At 67.0% G+C, this 15,872-nt stretch overlaps 2 protein-coding genes across 11 annotated transcripts; both read left to right on the forward strand.

Moving 5' to 3' along the window:
• The first annotated feature begins 2,136 nt into the window (after positions 1–2,136).
• Positions 2,137–7,755, forward strand: PIDD1 (p53-induced death domain protein 1). Of its 2 annotated transcripts, none has more exons than XM_036295813.1 (16): positions 2,137–2,198; positions 2,858–3,231; positions 3,666–4,079; positions 4,366–4,575; positions 4,661–4,715; positions 4,847–5,048; positions 5,138–5,263; positions 5,377–5,556; positions 5,631–5,778; positions 5,872–6,007; positions 6,088–6,238; positions 6,319–6,442; positions 6,524–6,642; positions 6,719–6,832; positions 6,921–7,126; positions 7,364–7,755. In XM_036295813.1, the coding sequence occupies exons 2-16, from the start codon at positions 2,934–2,936 to the stop codon at positions 7,620–7,622; spliced, it is 2,742 nt and encodes a 913-aa protein (XP_036151706.1). In that variant the 5' UTR covers positions 2,137–2,198; positions 2,858–2,933; the 3' UTR covers positions 7,623–7,755. The 2 variants fall into 2 exon arrangements, with proteins under 2 accessions (XP_036151706.1, XP_036151707.1); XM_036295814.1 differs by having other exon boundaries at positions 2,191–2,311.
• Positions 7,756–8,102: 347 nt separating this feature from the next.
• On the forward strand, positions 8,103–15,826 carry SLC25A22 (solute carrier family 25 member 22). Of its 9 annotated transcripts, none has more exons than XM_036295819.1 (12): positions 8,138–8,197; positions 9,934–10,078; positions 10,630–10,774; positions 10,884–11,011; positions 11,263–11,388; positions 11,599–11,654; positions 12,841–12,931; positions 13,503–13,621; positions 13,734–13,908; positions 13,999–14,153; positions 14,244–14,319; positions 14,390–15,826. In XM_036295819.1, the coding sequence occupies exons 4-12, from the start codon at positions 10,992–10,994 to the stop codon at positions 14,541–14,543; spliced, it is 972 nt and encodes a 323-aa protein (XP_036151712.1). In that variant the 5' UTR covers positions 8,138–8,197; positions 9,934–10,078; positions 10,630–10,774; positions 10,884–10,991; the 3' UTR covers positions 14,544–15,826. The 9 variants fall into 9 exon arrangements, with proteins under 9 accessions (XP_036151710.1, XP_036151712.1, XP_036151709.1 ...); XM_036295816.1 differs by having other exon boundaries at positions 10,630–10,712; XM_036295820.1 differs by having other exon boundaries at positions 10,630–10,712; positions 10,889–11,011.
• The last annotated feature ends 46 nt before the right edge of the window (positions 15,827–15,872 follow it).

Here is a 15,872-nt window from a genome sequence, read left to right on the forward strand (position 1 = left end):
GGGGAAACCATCCTGGCAAGGATAGCCCTTCATTACAGTCAATAGCGAAGTGGCATGATGTGATTGATTTTTTTAAAAAATATTTATTGATATCAGAGAGGAAGGGAAAGAGAGAGAAACATCGATGATGAGGGAGAATCACTGATTGGCTGCCTCCTGCACGCCTCACAGGGGGCATGTGCCCTGACCGGCAATGGAACCATGACCTCCCTGTTCATAGGTCGACCCCCAACCACTGAGCCACTCCAGTGGGGCCGATTGATTGACTTACGTGGAAAATAATACATAAAATTTACCATTTTAACTAGACAATTCGGTGGCACATAGTACATTCACATTGTTGTAAAACCATCACCACCACCATCTCCAGAACTTTTTCACGTTCCCAAACACCCCAGCTTGGGTGGCTCATTATTTTACTTCCTGTTGAAGTATCCATCTTATATAAAAACTGATGTTTGAAATTTTAACCCTGATAGTATGGCTTCTGTCTTAAATAATAAGGAAAATAAGACCACTCCCATTCCAGAGAGGCCGTAAACCATGCCCCAGACAGAGTTGTCAGTGCTGGCACCAGGCCAGGCCTTGGGATACGGTCGCATGGCCCCTTCCCAGCACGCAGGCCTGCTTTCTCAGAAGGCCCGGAAGTCTCATTCCAAATTTGGGAGACAAAGGACTGGAAAAAGTATAAACGAAGAGAGTTTCCTCCATATTAGGGGCCCAGAATTTGAAAGACACATTTTTCTCTGGGCCTCCACAGAATTTAATAATAAAATGTAACTCCTGCCAAAGCCGGTTTGGCTCAGTGGATAGAGCGTCAGCCTGGGGACTGAAGGGTCCCAGGTTTGATTCCCGTCAAGGGCATGTACCTTGGTTTTGGGAACATCCCCAGTAGGGGGTGTGCAGGAGGCAGCTGATCGATGTTTCTCTCTCATCTATGTTTCAAGCTCTGTATCCCTCTCCCTTCCTCTCTGTAAAAAATCAATAAAATATATTTTTAAAAAAAACACGTAACTCCTGTAGTCGGCACTGCAGTTCAGCCTCTGTTTCAGCAGGGTGCTGTAACTAGTCGCTGGCCAGCTTAATAAAAGCTCCTAAATTTTGATCTGAGTCCCTGGTGGTCGTCTCCACGGGTCACCCCATTACACTGCCTCTGTGAACCTGACTCCTCCTGTAAGTAAGTGTAACCTCGGCACCAAAAAAAAAAAAAAAAAAGTAAGTGTAACCGTCCAGTGTTTGTCCCTCTGTGTCTGTCCTGTTTCACTCAACATAATATCCTCAAGGTTTATCCAGTTGCAGCACGTGTCAGAATGTCCTTCCTTTTTAAGGCTAAATATTCGCGGGGTTAGTTTTTAAAAAGGTGTTCCTGGCAGCTCTGGGGAAACTGAATGGGGGTGGGCAGGCGCGGGGAGAACGGAGGTCCTGCAGGTTCTGCCCATCCGGGTGGGAGGGATGGTGTAGCTGGGGAGGTGGCGGAGGGCGCGCACACGGTGTGATTTGACGCAGGACGGGCGGAGCGGGAGGTGTTCATCTGTCCCTTCACCGAGCACCTGCTCTGGGGGAGCGCACAGGCGGGGGGCTTTCTGAAAGGTTCGAGGGTCTGGGCGAGGCCGGCGCTCACCACCACGTGGCCTTGGGCAAACGGACCTCGTGGAGCCTGCTGGTCCTCCCTTCCGAGATGCAGACACAGTTGAAGTTGACGGCCCGTGGGGAGGCCCGCGGGGGCCCTGCCCGGAGTGATCACCATGGAGCGGGTGAGGCCGCGGACGGACAGACACGCTGATCAAGGAGTGGCTGTGAGGCCGCAGGTGCGGTCAGCCCCCGAAGCCCCGTCCGCCCGAGCATCTCCAGCCTCTTTACACCCGGGACGGGAACGCACGCCCCGGGGCGAGCCTGGGGCCGAGACCTCTGAAAGGGCGGGTTTCACGGCGCGCAGCTCGCAGCGCCGGGCGCGGGCGAAGGGAAGCTGGAGACAGCTGGGCGGGCGCGAAGCAGATGGGGTCGGCGTCCGCGTCTCCAGGGCGGCCGGCGGGCCGCGGGCAGGCGGGGCGGGACGGGCGGGGCGGACCCAGAGGCGGTGGCCCGCGGACCCCCGGGGCGGGGCCAGAGGGGGCGGCGCCCGGCGTCCAGCCCGCCCGGAAACGCGCCGGCGGGAGCCCGGGCGCGCAGAGCGCACGGAGCCGGCGGGAGGGTCGCAGGTACGCGCGGCGGGGACGGCGGGGCGGGGAAGCACGCGCTCTGCGGCCGGGACCGGCCCTAAGGCCGCCCGAGTCCCGAGTGCGCCCTGCACCGCTCTCCGCTGCCCTCCGAGGTGTGAACTGCTGGGGCGGAAAGACTGCTCCCAGGGCCGGGGCGTGGGGTGCAGCAGCTCAGACCCAGTCTCCCCTCTCACACTCGCTTCTCTGACACCCTTGGGCGCGATCGGTCGCCCACTGCCCGGGACACGCCCCCCCCCCACGTGGTAGATGACAGTCCGGACCTGTCAAAGCTGTTGAGTGAAGGTTGGAGGTGGGGCCGAACCCGGGAGACTCTTGGGGGGAGGGGGGGAGAGGAGAAGGGGACAGCCAGGATGATCTGACAGCTCTAGAGCCCCTTGTCCAAATGTCCAGAATTAGGGTGCGAAACGTCCCCCCGCCCCCCTCCCGGCAGGCAGGTTCCCAGGCTCCTCCACACACAGGTCACACTGCTTGCTGCCCTCCTGGGCTGCCATCTTCCAGCCCCATTTCATCTGGGATCTGCCCAGCCTGGGCGCTGGGATGTAGGAGCTAGTGTGTTGACAACAAACCAGAGTCCCCATGCCACTGCCCGGGAGGAGGGTCCAGCCCACTCCTCCCCTCTTCCCACCCTGACTCCGCAGGCTCTCCGGGCCCTGCCTGAGCAGGCCTGCCTGGCAAGCTGGGACATGTCCAGCCCCCGAGGCCTGCCGGTGGGCGATGGCCATGGCGAAGGAGGAGCCGCAGCCCCGGGCGGCTGCTGCAGGAGATGCTGCAGACACTGCGGATGTGGATGCGGGTCCAGGGGCATCCCTTCTCCTGGCCGGGAACCGCCTGAGCTTGGACCTGTACCCCGGGGGCTGCCGCCGGCTGCTGCGCCTGTGTGCCCGGCGCACCCCTCAGCTGCTGCGGGTGGAGTTCCTGCAGCTGAGTGGCCACGAAGACCCTCGGCTGCTGGGGGCCGCCCTGGCTCAGGTTCCGAGGAGCCTGCCGCACCTCCGCTCCCTGGTCCTCAAAGGTGAGCCCCACCTGGTCCCAGCCCTCTCCCACCCCCACCTCCAGCTCCTGCCCCTGCTTCTCCGTCCTCAAAGGCCAGCCCCATTCCCAGCCGCCATCACTAGTGTCCGTACAGCATGCCCAGCCCTCTTCTCCCCACGTGACACAGGCTGCGCCCCAGCTCCCGGCCCCGCAGCTGCCTGGTGGTGGTCCCCGGCAGACGGCAGTGTGCACGCTTACCTGGGGCAGGCCCTGGGCGATGGCTCCCGGCTGAGATGAGCCTTCAGGCCCGGCCCCTGCCTCCCTCCACCTGCTGGTGTCTCTCCAATGTCTCCATCTGTCTGTCCTTGTCCGGCTGGGGTAGACCTAGAGGCCCTTGCCTCCAGGCCTGCAGCTCCCTCCCTGGCTAAGCTGGGACCTGGGACTGAGGGCCACCCCCGCCTTTCACCTTCCCAGGTGGGCAGCACTGGGATGCGCAGGGTGCCTGCCTGCGGGGCTCTCTGGCCACGCTGCCCGCCAGCCTGAGTGGCCTGACCCGCTTGGCACACCTGGACCTGAGCTTCAACAGCCTGGAGACACTGCCCGCCTGCATCCCGCACATGCGCCACCTGGGCGCCCTCCTACTCTCTCACAACCACCTCGCAGAGCTGCCCGAGGCTCTGGGGGCGCTCTCGGCCCTCACCTTCCTCTCTGTGACCCACAACCACCTGCAAGCGCTGCCCGCAGCGCTGGGAGCCCTGTCCGCCCTCCAGCGCCTGGACCTCTCCGAGAACCTCCTGGACACTCTGCCTCCTGAGGTCGGAGGCCTGAGCAGCCTCCAGGAGCTCAATCTGGCCTCCAACCGGCTGCAGAGCCTCCCGGCCTCCCTGGGTGAGTGCCGCCATGCCTCCTGGGCTCGCAGGACAGCAGGGCGTGCCCCCAGCCACTGCCAGGCCTCCACGCATCAGCCCCTCTCATCCTCTGCCGGCCGGGACCCTGCACTCACAGGCCTGGCTGCTCCTGGGCGGCAGCCTTGTAGGCCCCCTTCCCCGGCTCTGAGGCTCCTTGCTCAGGCGCCTGGGCTCTGAGGGTGCAGCCCTGGGGCAGGGACTGAGTCACTCCCCGGGCGGGGTGGCCCGAGCTGTCCTCCTGGGGCCTAAGCAGTGCCTGCCCACAGCGGGGCTGCGTTCCTTGCAGCTCCTGGTCCTGCACAGCAACCTCCTGGTCTCGGTGCCCGCCGGCCTGGCCCGCCTCCCGCTGCTCGTCCGGCTGGACCTGAGGGACAACCAGCTCCGGGAAGTGCCCCCCGAGCTGCTAGACGCCCCCTTTGTGCGCCTGCAGGGGAACCCTTTGGGCGAGGCCCTGCCGGGCTCCCCCAGTCCCCCAGGTAGGCTCGCTGCTGAGGAGGGCAGACTACAGACAGGACACAGGCACCCACCGTCCCCATCCTAATGGTGCCCGTCCTTCCACAGGGACACCTGTGGTCCCGGGAATGCCCAGGCTGTTCCTGACTTCAGAGCTGGACAGGTGTGTGGATGGGGAGGGGCCAGAGGAGCCGCCGGACACCTTACCCTAGAGGCCCCCAGAGGCCCCCAGGGGCCAGGCTCAGACCTGAAGCCCCTCCGGTCTGACCTGACGCCTGTCCTGTCCTCGCTCAGCTTCCTCGTGACCCCCCAAGGCTGCTCTGTGACCCTGGCCTGCGGTGTCCGCCTGCAGTTCCCCGCCGGGGCCACTGCGACCTCTGTCACCATCCGCTACCGCCTGTGGCTGCCGGAGCCGCGCCTCGTGCCCCTGGGTCCCCATGACTCCCTGCTCAGTGGGGTCCTGGAGCTGCAGCCGCATGGGCTGGCCTTCCAGCAGGCACGGCCAGGGGGGTTGGGGGCAGGTGGGGCGGCCAGGTGTGGCCTTCGAGCTCATTCCCCCTCTCCCCCCCCGCCCGTGCCCGGCAGGAGGTGGGCCTGTGGCTGCTCTTTGTGCCCCCACGGGCCCGGCGCTGCCGTGAGGTGGTGGTGAGGACCCTGAGCGACGACAGCTGGAGCGACCTGGAGACCCGCCTGGAGGAGGAAGCACCGAAGGTGAGGCTGCCTAGGCCTGCCGGGGAGGAGCACGAGGGCGGGGGAGGGGGGGTGTCCTCCAGGACCTGACTCCCCTCTGACCTTGTGCCCTCTGACCCCATCCCCATGCCCAGCGGCTCTGGGCTCACTGCCAGGTACCCCACTTCTCGTGGTTCCTTGTGGTTTCCCGCCCGGTGTCCAACGCCTGCCTGGTGCCACCAGAGGGGACGTTGCTGTGGTCCTCGGGGCATCCGGGGGTCAAGGTCACCTTCCCCCCTGGAGCCACCGAGGAGCCTCGTCAAGTCCGAATGCAGGTACAGACAGGGCAGCCGCCGGGGGGTGGCCGGGGTGCCTCATGCACGGGGCGCTCAGGGGCCTGTCCGCCTAGGTGGTGCGCATGGCAGGCAGAGAGCTGCGGGCGCTGCTGGGGGAGCCCCAGGCGGCGGTGAGCCCCCTGCTGTGCCTCTCCCAGAGCGGCCCCTCCAGCTTCCTCCGGCCAGTCACAGTGCAGCTGCCTCTGCCCCCGGGGGTCACAGGTGAGAGGGGTGGCCGTGGGGCACCCCTGGACTTGCGGCCCGAAGGGGAGGCCCTGTGGGGAGCCTCAGCCTGTGGCCCCCTCCCTTCCGCAGGCCTGAGCCTGGACCGCTCCCGCCTGCACCTGCTCTACCGGGCGCCCCCTGCAGCCACCTGGGATGACATCACGGCTCAGGTGGCACTGGAGCTCACGCACCTGTACGCGCGCTTCCAGGTCACCCACTTCTCCTGGTCAGTGCCCCTCCGGCGTCCGCAGCCCCTCCCCACCCCGCCTCTGCGTGCACAGCCCCGCCTCACCACAGCCCCCCCAGGTACTGGCTCTGGTACACCACCAAGACCTGCGTGGGGGGCCTCGCGCGGAAGGCCTGGGCGCGTCTGCGGCTGCACCGGGTGAACCTCATCGCGCTGCAGCGGCGCAGGGACCCCGAGCAGGTCCTGCTCCAGTGCCTGCCCCGCAACAAGGTGGGGGCCGGGGGCCGGGAGGGCCGGGGGGGTGGGGGTGGGGGCCGGGTGTGGGCTCTGAACCCATGGGTGCCCCCCAGGTGGATGCCACCCTGCGGCGGCTGCTGGAGCGGTACCGCGGCCCCGAGCCCTCGGACACGGTGGAGATGTTCGAAGGCGAGAAATTCTTTGCTGCCTTTGAGAGAGGCATCGACGTGGATGCGGGTAGGCCCTGCCCCTGCATGTGGGCCCCGGGGTCTGCCTCCGACTCCCTGCTGACCCACCCCACCCCACCCCGCCCCGCAGACCGCCCGGACTGCGTGCAGGGCCGCCTGTGCTTCGTGTTCTACTCCCACCTGAAGAACCTGAAGGAGGTGTATGTGACCACCGCCCTGGACCGGCAGGCTCAAGCCGTGAGGGGCCAGGTGGGCCGACGGGGGGGGCCCCCAGGCTGCCTGCCCGGGCCGAGGCCAGGGCACTGAACCCCGTCTCCTGCCCCAGGTGTCCTTCTATCGGGGAGCCGTGCCGGAGGAGGTGCCCGAGGAGGCCGAGGCAGCCCGGCAGAGGAAGGGCGCGGACGCCCTGTGGATGGCCACTCTGCCCATCAAGCTGCCGGTGTGGCCGGGGTGGGGAGATGCGGGCTGAAGGGGCAGGGGCGGGCCTGAGGCCGAGGCCAGGGCTCACTGCGTCCACTCCTCCCCAGAGACTGCGGAGGGCCGAGGGCCCCGGCCCGGGGCAGGGAGCCGGCCTCTCCCTGGCACCTCTGAACCTGGGCGACGCTGAGACCGGCTTCCTGACCCAGAGCAACCTGCTGAATCTGGCCGGGCGCCTGGGCCCTGACTGGCCGGCCGTGGCCCTGCACCTGGGCCTGTCCTACCGGGAGTTGCAGCGCATCCGGCATGAGTTCCGGTGCGTGCCTCTCAGCCTCTGGCTGCCGCGCTGGGCCCGCCTCAGGCCTGGGCCCCTGCTTCCTGGAGGGCCCCCTGAGGCTGCTGAAGTGCCTTCGGGGACTGGGGGGGCAGGGCAAACAGGTACAGACAGGGATGGTCTGGCCACACTGGCCCAGGGAGCAGGAAGCCGGCCCAGGGTGGGTGTGGTAGGTAGTCCTGGGGGGGCCCCTCAGTCACCGAGCCCACTTCTCCCCAGGGACGACCTGGACGCCCAGATCCGTCACATGCTCTTCTCCTGGGCTGAGCACCAGGCTGGACAGCCAGGGGCAGTGGGGCGCCTGGTGCAGGCCCTGGAGCAGAGCGACCGGCGGGATGCGGCGGAGGAGGTGCGGGCTATCTTGGAGCTTGGCCGCCACAAGTATCAGGATGGCATCCGCCGCACAAGCCTGGCCCCCAGGGACCTTGCCCCACCTGGGCCCTCGGCCTCACGGTCCCCAGAGCCTGCCCAGGCCTAGACTGACCCGCCGACTCTGGCCTGGCCCCACGTGTGCCGCGGCGGGGCTCAGAGGTCCCCACTCTGAAGTCTTCCCTGCGTGTGGGGACAGTGACCTCCGTGTGCGGCAAACAAACACGCGCTGTTGGCTGCTCTCAGAGTTGGCTTGTTTGTTGGGTGGAGATCAGAGGCCGGGCCGCCGCTGGGGAGGGGGGAGCGGGGAGGCCTCCGGTGACCTTGGTCCTGCCCAGCACCTCCTGTGGGTCCCGATCTTCCCGGGCGGGAGAGGAGCCGCGGCTACAAAGTGACGGCTGCATCTTGGATACAAAGTCACCTGTGTGCGGGCTGGTGCACCCGCCTCGTTGGCTGACGCGGCGCCGTCCCTGGAGCCCAGTGTGGTCCCGTCGCGCCTCCCGCAGGGCTGCTCCCGTCCCGAGACCGCGGCGTGGGCCCGGGTGCAGTGGCCACGCCGGCCGCGAGGGGGAGCCGGAGCCCGTGCGCTCCGAGGCCGGGGGCGGAGCGCGCCGAGCGGACGCACTTCTGCAGCGGGGCGCGCGGCGCGGCGGGAGGCGAGCGCGGCGGCGGCGGCGGAGCGCGGTGAGTGCCCCGGCCGCCCCCGGTCGGAGCCCGCTCCGGTGCGGTCCGGCTGCGGGGGCGAGGGGCGCCGAAGTCGGCCCGCGGAGGTGACAACTGGCGGGACCAGGCGCTGCGGGGGACCCGGCCGCGGATGCTCGGCTCCCCGCCGCCGGGTGTGGGAGGCCGTGCTCGGCCCCGAGCGGGGACGGGCGCGCTCCCCGCGCACACGTGTCCCTGCGGGCTCGTTGCCTGGGGCCGGAGCCCCGAGGCCAGGCCGCGGGGGGGTCACTCGTGGGAATGCGCCGGGCGATGTGGACACGTGCGTGGCTGGAGTCGCCATCGCCTAGCGGGGGGCAGCCCGGCTCTGGCGCCCGGCCTGGTGCGGACCCGTCCAACGGGACCGGGAGCCGAGCCGGCCCCGGAGCGGAGCCGCTGCCCCCGCCCACGCCGCCTCCGTCCGCGGGGTGGCGCCACTCCAGCCGGCGGAACGGAGCGCGCCTCTGGGTCGGGGGACGGGCAGGTGGGATGGGGAACGAGGGACCAGCTATGCACCCGACCCTCAGCCCATCGCCTGGGCGCGGGGGCGTTTACCGAGGCGCCTGGAGGCCGCGGCGTGGCCTGTTCGCCTGCCCTGAGCGGAGCCTGGCTGTGGGCACGGAGGGGCGGACAGTCCAGGCTGCCGGTCCGGGGCCTCGAGTTCGAATCTGAGCTTGGCTGGGGCTGCCCAGTTCCTGTGGCCACATGGGGTCTGGGGTAGGCCCTCCATGGAGTGAGACCGAAAAGGGGGTTCAGAGTCAGGCTCCCTCTCCACTTCTCCCCACGAGCCCGCTCACGCACTGCTCTGCCCTGCCGCCCCTTGCAGCTTGTGGTAGTGGGGGACCCCAGAGCTGTCTTCTTGGGCTTGGGGTCCCCGGCTTCTGGCCCTGCCTCTCCCCCCCTTACATAGTCCGTCGGGATGCCGGGATCCCCATCATCTAGGCGCCCTAACCCCAGGTAGGAGGTGGGGCCAGGTGATGCTCAGAAGACAGGGTTCCCCCAGTCCTCAGAGGACCGTGCTAGGCCTGGGCGCTGGGGTGTGGCCCCTGCCCCCGGGTCGGGGGCAGGAAGGAGAGCTGGCTGTGACCCGTGTACCTGGAGGGGGTGGGGAGGGAGGGAGGGGTCCGGTTGAAGTTCAGAGGGCAGACTCTTCGTGTGCTGGGCCCAGAGAAGCAGGTCCCAGGCAGAGGCCCTGGGGTGTGAGCTGGCGTGGGCGGGGGTGCCGGGGGGGGGGACACTTGGCAGGGCAGAGGGCTCTGGGAGTGCCCGTTCTCATGACCTCTGGACCTGCCAGGTGAGCAGGCCTGTGGGTGGCAGCTGGTGGCCCCTGAGACCCAGCCACTCCCTCCCCGGCCTTTGGTGACCAGGAGCGTCTCCCTGTGCCCAGGGCAGGTGTCCCTGACATGCACCTTCCCCAGTGGACACACAGGTCCCACAGTCCCATCTCCACCCCACGGCACCCGGTGCCCAGCAGAGGCCCACGGGGCCTGAGCACAGAGCCCCATCCTCAGGGAGCCAGGGCTCGAGGCAGAGCCAGCCCGCAGGCTGCAGGCAGGAACCCACGGGGCAGCTGGGGCGCAGTGGCCAGGGGCTGGCATCCCCGTGCGCCCGTGGCCTGAATTGACCTGCTCAAGTCAGACCCACCGCCCTGTGGGCTGAGGCTGCCCAGGCCCGGCCTCCAGGAGCTGTCACACCCCTTCTCATCCCTTCTCCCGCCGCAGGGAGCCTCACGCCCAAAGTGAAAGAGAAAGTCCCCCCCCTCCGCCCCTCCCCGACCGGAGACCAATCCCTGCCGCCGGCTCCTCCCTCGCCGCTAGGGCTCCTCTGAGCGGAGGCTGAGGTCTCAGAGGAGAGTTCTGCACCTCGGTGAGCGGACCGGATGGGGAGGCGGGGGCAGGGCAGCGCGGGCGGAGGGCCTGCGGGGTGGGCAGGGCCAGCCCGACCTGGGAAAGCTAAGGTGAAGGTCACCAGCCCTCGGAGGGACCCCGGGTGTGAGCCAGCTGGTGACGGTGGCAGCGCTGGGCTGACAGCTCAGGCTTATTGGCGGTGCCCCCCGGGGGAGGCCCGGGGCTGGCGCTGGCCGGGGAGTCCTGCCCCTAGTGAGGGGGGCCCCACTGCCGTAGAGTGGATGTGGGGAGGTCAGCCATCCCCCTCCCAGCTGCCCCCCCCTTTGCCCCGCACACCCCGGTCGATGGGTTCTGGGGTGTGTGTCTGGGAATGAAATTCCTGGGAGGGTGGAGAGGAGGGGGGCAGGGCTCCGGGTGGGTGAGGATGGTGCTTCCTCAGGAGAGATGTCTGAGCTCCAGCTGCCGGTCCTGGGGGGAGACTCCGACCCCTTCCTCTGCTCACGGATGGGGGCGGGGGGCGCTCTGGGTGGAGGTGACTGACCCGGCTGGAAACTGCCCCCTTCCTTCCAGCCTCTGCTGCTGCCGCCCCCCCACCCAGGCGCTGGCCCTTTAAAGACGGCGCTCTGTGTGCACGTGAGCGTGAGCGTGAGCAGGTGCCGGCAGGACACGCCGTGGGGGGCCTGGAGGGGAATCTGCTTGCCGGGCACCTCCCCCGGTGCTGCACCCCAGCCGGGGTGGTGGTGGGGAGGCTGGGTGCCCCTCGGGGGGCGGGGGGTGCCTGGGTGGCCCGTCCCGCCGCTGATTCCAGCCCCTCTCCCTTCCAGGACAGAAGGGGGGTGAGATTCCCAGCAAGTGGCCGGCCATCTCCCACCTGCCAGCTCCTCACCCTCCACCGCCCGGACTCCGCCTCCTACCTGGTGCGGGCCAGTTAAATGGCTGATAAGCAGCTCAGGTGGGAATGCTCCTGCCGCCCTGGGCCCCACCCTCCCCCTGCCCCTGCCCTGTGGCCAGGAGGCCCCACCCTCTCCTTGCCCCTGCCCTGTGGCCAGGAGGTCCCATCCTCCCCCTGCCCCCTGCCCTGTGGCCAGAAGGCCCCACCCTCCCCTTGCCCCCTGCCCTGTGGCCAGGAGGCCCCACCCTCCACTTGCCCCCTGCCCTGTGGCCCAGGAGCCCGGCAGGCCCTGACACTCCCTCTGCCCACAGTCTCCCAGCCAAGCTCATCAATGGCGGCATCGCTGGGCTGATTGGGGTCACCTGCGTGTTCCCCATCGACCTGGCCAAGACGAGGCTGCAGAACCAGCAGAATGGCCAGCGCATGTACACCAGCATGTGAGGCACCAGCCGGCCGTGGGCGAGGCCCCGTGCAGTGTGGGGGCGGGGGGGGGGCGGACTCCTGAGCTCCACTCCTGGGCCCCCCCACCCTGTTTAACAAAAGGGGACGCTGAAGAGAGGACAGGCCTCGGGGTCCTGCTACCTGGGCAGGGCTGGAGCCATCTCTGTGCCCGGCTTGTGCCCAGCTCACCTGTCCCTTGGCCGCAGGTCTGACTGCCTCATCAAGACCATCCGCTCCGAAGGCTACTTCGGCATGTACCGCGGTGAGGCTCTGGCTGGGGCGGCGGGCGGGGGGAGGGAGGCGGGCAGGCAGCAGGCCTGGGCTGTGTGCCTGTGGACTGTCCCATGGGGGCCGCTGTCCCTGCACGAGGCCCATCAGCTGGCCCTGGTGCTGGTGTCCGGGGAGGTGGATGACAGGGTGGGATCTGGACAGTGGCCGTTCTCAGCCCCCACCCTCCTGCCACCCCCACCCCCACTCACCCCCAGCACCTGGCATGGCAGGACGCGTATTTCTACCACTGGCTACAGCCTCCTTCCTGCCACCTTTGAAAAGAAAATATTTTTTTATTGATTTCAAAGAGGAAGGGAGAGAGAGACATCAGTGATGAGAGAGAGTCATGGATCGGCTGCCTCCTGCACGCTCCACACTGGGGACTGAGCCTGCATCCTGGGCCTGGTCCCCGACCAGAATCAAACTGTGATGCTCAACCACTGAGCCACGCCCGCTGGGCATCCCCTGCCTTCTGAGAGCGGCAGGCCCTGTCTGTGCTGGGAAATGGGGGGGGGGGGGGGGGAGAGCAGTCCTGCAAAGCAGCTTAGACAATCCCCAAGCCTGGATTTCCCCAGGCTGTGCGGCCCTGAGCCCTGAGCCCTGAGCCCTGAGCCCTGACTGCAGGAGGGCTTGCCACTGCCCCGGCTCCAGCCCATGGGCTAGACCAGGGGTGGGCAAACTTTTTGACTCGAGGGCCACAATGGGTTCTTAAACTGGACCGGAGGCCGGAACAAAAGCATGGATGGAGTGTTTGTGTGAACTAATATAAATTCAAAGTAAACATTACATAAAAGGGTACGGTCTTTTTTTTTTTTAGATTTATTCATTTCAAACGGGCCGCGGGCCGTAGTTTGCCCACGGCTGGGCTAGACTCAGTCTCGTCCATTGTGGGCCCTCTCACCCAGGGCCCTCGCCAGCGGGAGCCCCTCTGCCCCCCGGGAGGTGTTCCTCAGGGCTCAGGGCACCCACCTGGCTGGAACGGGAGGGTCATTTGGGGGAGAGCGAGCAGAGTGCCTGGAGGAGGCAGCACTGCCCTGTCCCTGCCTGGTCCCCGCCCTGCCTGGCACCAATGTGGGTGAGAGGGCAGGAGGCGGCGGCCAAGGATTGACTGGGGTAGGGCTCTGCCAACTGGGAAGCAAGTGCTGGCTGAGAGCCTCCCCAACATGATGTGCCCACAGGAGCCGCCGTGAACTTGACCCTTGTCACCCCCGAGAAGGCCATTAAGCTGGCAGCCAACGACTTCTTCCGACATCACCTCTCCAAGGACGGGTGAGGGGGGGCCGTGCCTCCAGGCCAAGGACAGGCTTCCTCCTGCTGCCCCTCACCTTGGCCGTGCAGGGCCTCCTCTCCTCTTGTGTCCCGTCCTCCGCGTCCTTCCCCCCCCCCCCCCCCGCCCCTGCCCTGCACTGGGAGGAGTGAGGCAGGCTCTGAGTCTGCTGCTCCAGCCCCCGTGGTCCTTGGCCCTGGGCCACGGCCTGCTCCCCCATAGGCTGGGATTTGTGGGCGCTGACCAGCTTTCCTCTGTCTCCAGAGGGCGGGCTGAAAGGGTAACCCCTTGGGGTACTTGAGACCCCCCAGCTTCTCCATCTGTCTTTGCGTGAGAAGGACCCTGCCTCCCTTCCCAGTTCCTGCCGCGGGGCCATCTGTTTGCCGGGCTCGGTGCCCGCGCTGCAGGGCCTGGAGGGGTGTCTGAGGCTGAGGGGCACTGTGCCCCCACAGGGCTGCGTCTGCCTCTACTGCTCCCACCCCCCTTCCTCCCCTTCACACCCAGGCGCTGGGGCGGCCGCCTGGGTAGCAGGGCCTCCGACTCTGTCCGTGACCCCCCCCCTCCTCCCTGCAGGCAGAAGCTGACCCTGCTGCGGGAGATGCTGGCCGGCTGTGGGGCCGGCACCTGCCAGGTCATCGTGACCACCCCCATGGAGATGCTCAAGATCCAGCTCCAGGACGCCGGCCGCATTGGTGAGTGTGGCCGGGGGCCGGGCACCCAGCCCCGGGGTGGGGCAGCCGCCTGGCCCGGTCCCTGCCCTCACCTTGAGGGAGAGCCAGCCTGCCCTGTCCGCTTTCTCCCCAGCCGCCCAGAAGAAGATTCTGGCTGCCCAGGCCCAGCTGTCCACACAAGGGGGCACTCAGCCCGCAGTGGAGGCTCCCGCTGCCCCCCGGCCCACGGCCACCCAGCTCACCCGTGACCTGCTCCAGAGCCGTGGCATTGCCGGCCTCTACAAAGGACTGGGGGCCACGCTGCTCAGGTGGGAAGGGCGGGAAGGGCGGGAGGCGGGAGGCGGGAGGAGGGAGGCCTGCCCACCCTGAACCTCTAGTCACCACCACCCCCCCTGCAGGGACGTCCCCTTCTCCATCGTCTACTTCCCCCTCTTCGCCAACCTGAACCAGCTGGGCCAGTCCGCGTCCGAGGAGAAGTCCCCCTTCTACGTGTCCTTCCTGGCGGGCTGTGTGGCTGGGAGCACGGCCGCTGTGGCTGTCAACCCTTGTGATGGTCAGTAGGGGGCCCTGGGCCTCCCTCCGGCTGGGGGTAGGGGTGGGGTGGGGGTGGGTGAGCAGCCCCCTGACCTGGGCCTCCCTGCAGTGGTGAAGACGCGCCTGCAGTCGCTCCAGCGTGGGGTCAATGAAGACACCTATTCCGGGTTCCTGGACTGCGCCAGGTGGGTGAGGCCCCTTGGCGGCGGGGTGCAGGGAGGCTAACCACGGCTCTGACCCCCCCCTTCTCCACAGGAAGATCTTGCGGAATGAGGGTCCCTCCGCCTTCCTGAAGGGGGCCTACTGCCGCGCCCTGGTCATCGCCCCACTGTTTGGCATTGCCCAGGTGGTCTACTTCCTGGGCATCGGGGAGACCCTGCTGGGGCTGCTGCAGAACCCCCAGCCCTGAGTCTGGGCCCCCCCACCTGCAGGACTAGAGTGGGCCTGGGGCTGGGCGGCCTGCCCAGGACCAAGCAGGGGAACGTCTCTCCGCCCGTCCCCGTGTGGATGGGGGGAGAGGGAGGGGTGCAGGGTCCACACACATGGACCTGAGGGGTCCTGCCTGCACAGCCACGGGGATCAATGTGTTATTTATGTAGAAATCACAGAAATCTTTACATTCCCGGAGCCAGCCCTGCCCCAGCTCCACCCTGGCCTGGGCACCCCCGGGACAGAGCTGGTCTCTGAGCCGGGGGCTCCCAGGTGAGGGCTGGGCAGGGTGGACCCTCCGCTCCAGGCTACCGGCTTGTCCCCAAAGGGGAGGCTGCACAAACCTATTTATTAACTTGCTGAGCACAAGTGGCTCTGTCCAGACCTCCGTCCGTCCATCGGTCCAGCCTCCCCACTGCTGCTCTCACCTCGGCCAGCCTCGCAGGAGAATTGGGGTCTCCTGCCCCCCACATTGAGCCAGGAATCCCAGGCAGGCAGGGGGGTCCACACTGAGTCTTGACTCCCAGGGAAACCCACCCTCAACTGTGGGACCCAACAATCCTCCTGGTGGGCCCCTCTGCCCCACCCCAGACGGGGGGCCCAGAGCGTGTGAGAGGTCTGTGTGCATATGGGAGAGCTGCTGCCCTTCCCACGTGGCCAGGCAGTGTGTGCGTGCGTGTGTGTGTGTGTGTGTGTGTGTGTGTGCTGTGTAAACCTGTGCCCCGCTGACCCTGTCCAGAAGTTGTTTCTCCAGCCCAGCCCCTCTTGCTGCACCTGCAGCTGACTGCTCTTCTGAGACCTGCACCCGGGTCTGACCGTGGCCAGTGGAAAGGGCAAGCATGACCAGTATGGAGCCAGGGGCGCCTGCTCTGTGTGCAGGGGTGGCGGCCGGAGCTGCCCTCCAGCCACCCTGCTCTCTGGGCCCCTGCAGCCCCACCCGCCCGCTGTCCAGACCCCTCCCCATTGTGAACTGAGGCAGGCGCCCGCCCTGCCACCCCTGCCGGGTGATCGTGTTGGTGATTGGTCCTGACGTGCCGGTGCTGTGTCCCCCACCACCCAGGCCCCCTCTGAGGAGGCCCCTTCCCAGCGACACTACCTGGGGCCGAGGCCTGGCCCCCAGTCTGCGGTTGTGCCCATCATCTGTTGTACCTTGGAAGCTGCTGCTGCTGCTTACAGATTTATATTTTTTTTCTTTTGAGGAGTTTTAAGAAGTGACTTTTTGTGTCTTGTCATGTAAGAAGATAAATAAATATTCTAAGTAGATGCCTCCTCTCTGAGACTCTGTTAGGGGCTGGGGGGGAGCCCCTCT

Source organism: Myotis myotis, unplaced genomic scaffold (genome assembly GCF_014108235.1).
Source record: "Myotis myotis isolate mMyoMyo1 unplaced genomic scaffold, mMyoMyo1.p scaffold_m19_p_27, whole genome shotgun sequence".
NCBI classification, from domain to species: Eukaryota; Metazoa; Chordata; class Mammalia; order Chiroptera; family Vespertilionidae; genus Myotis; species Myotis myotis.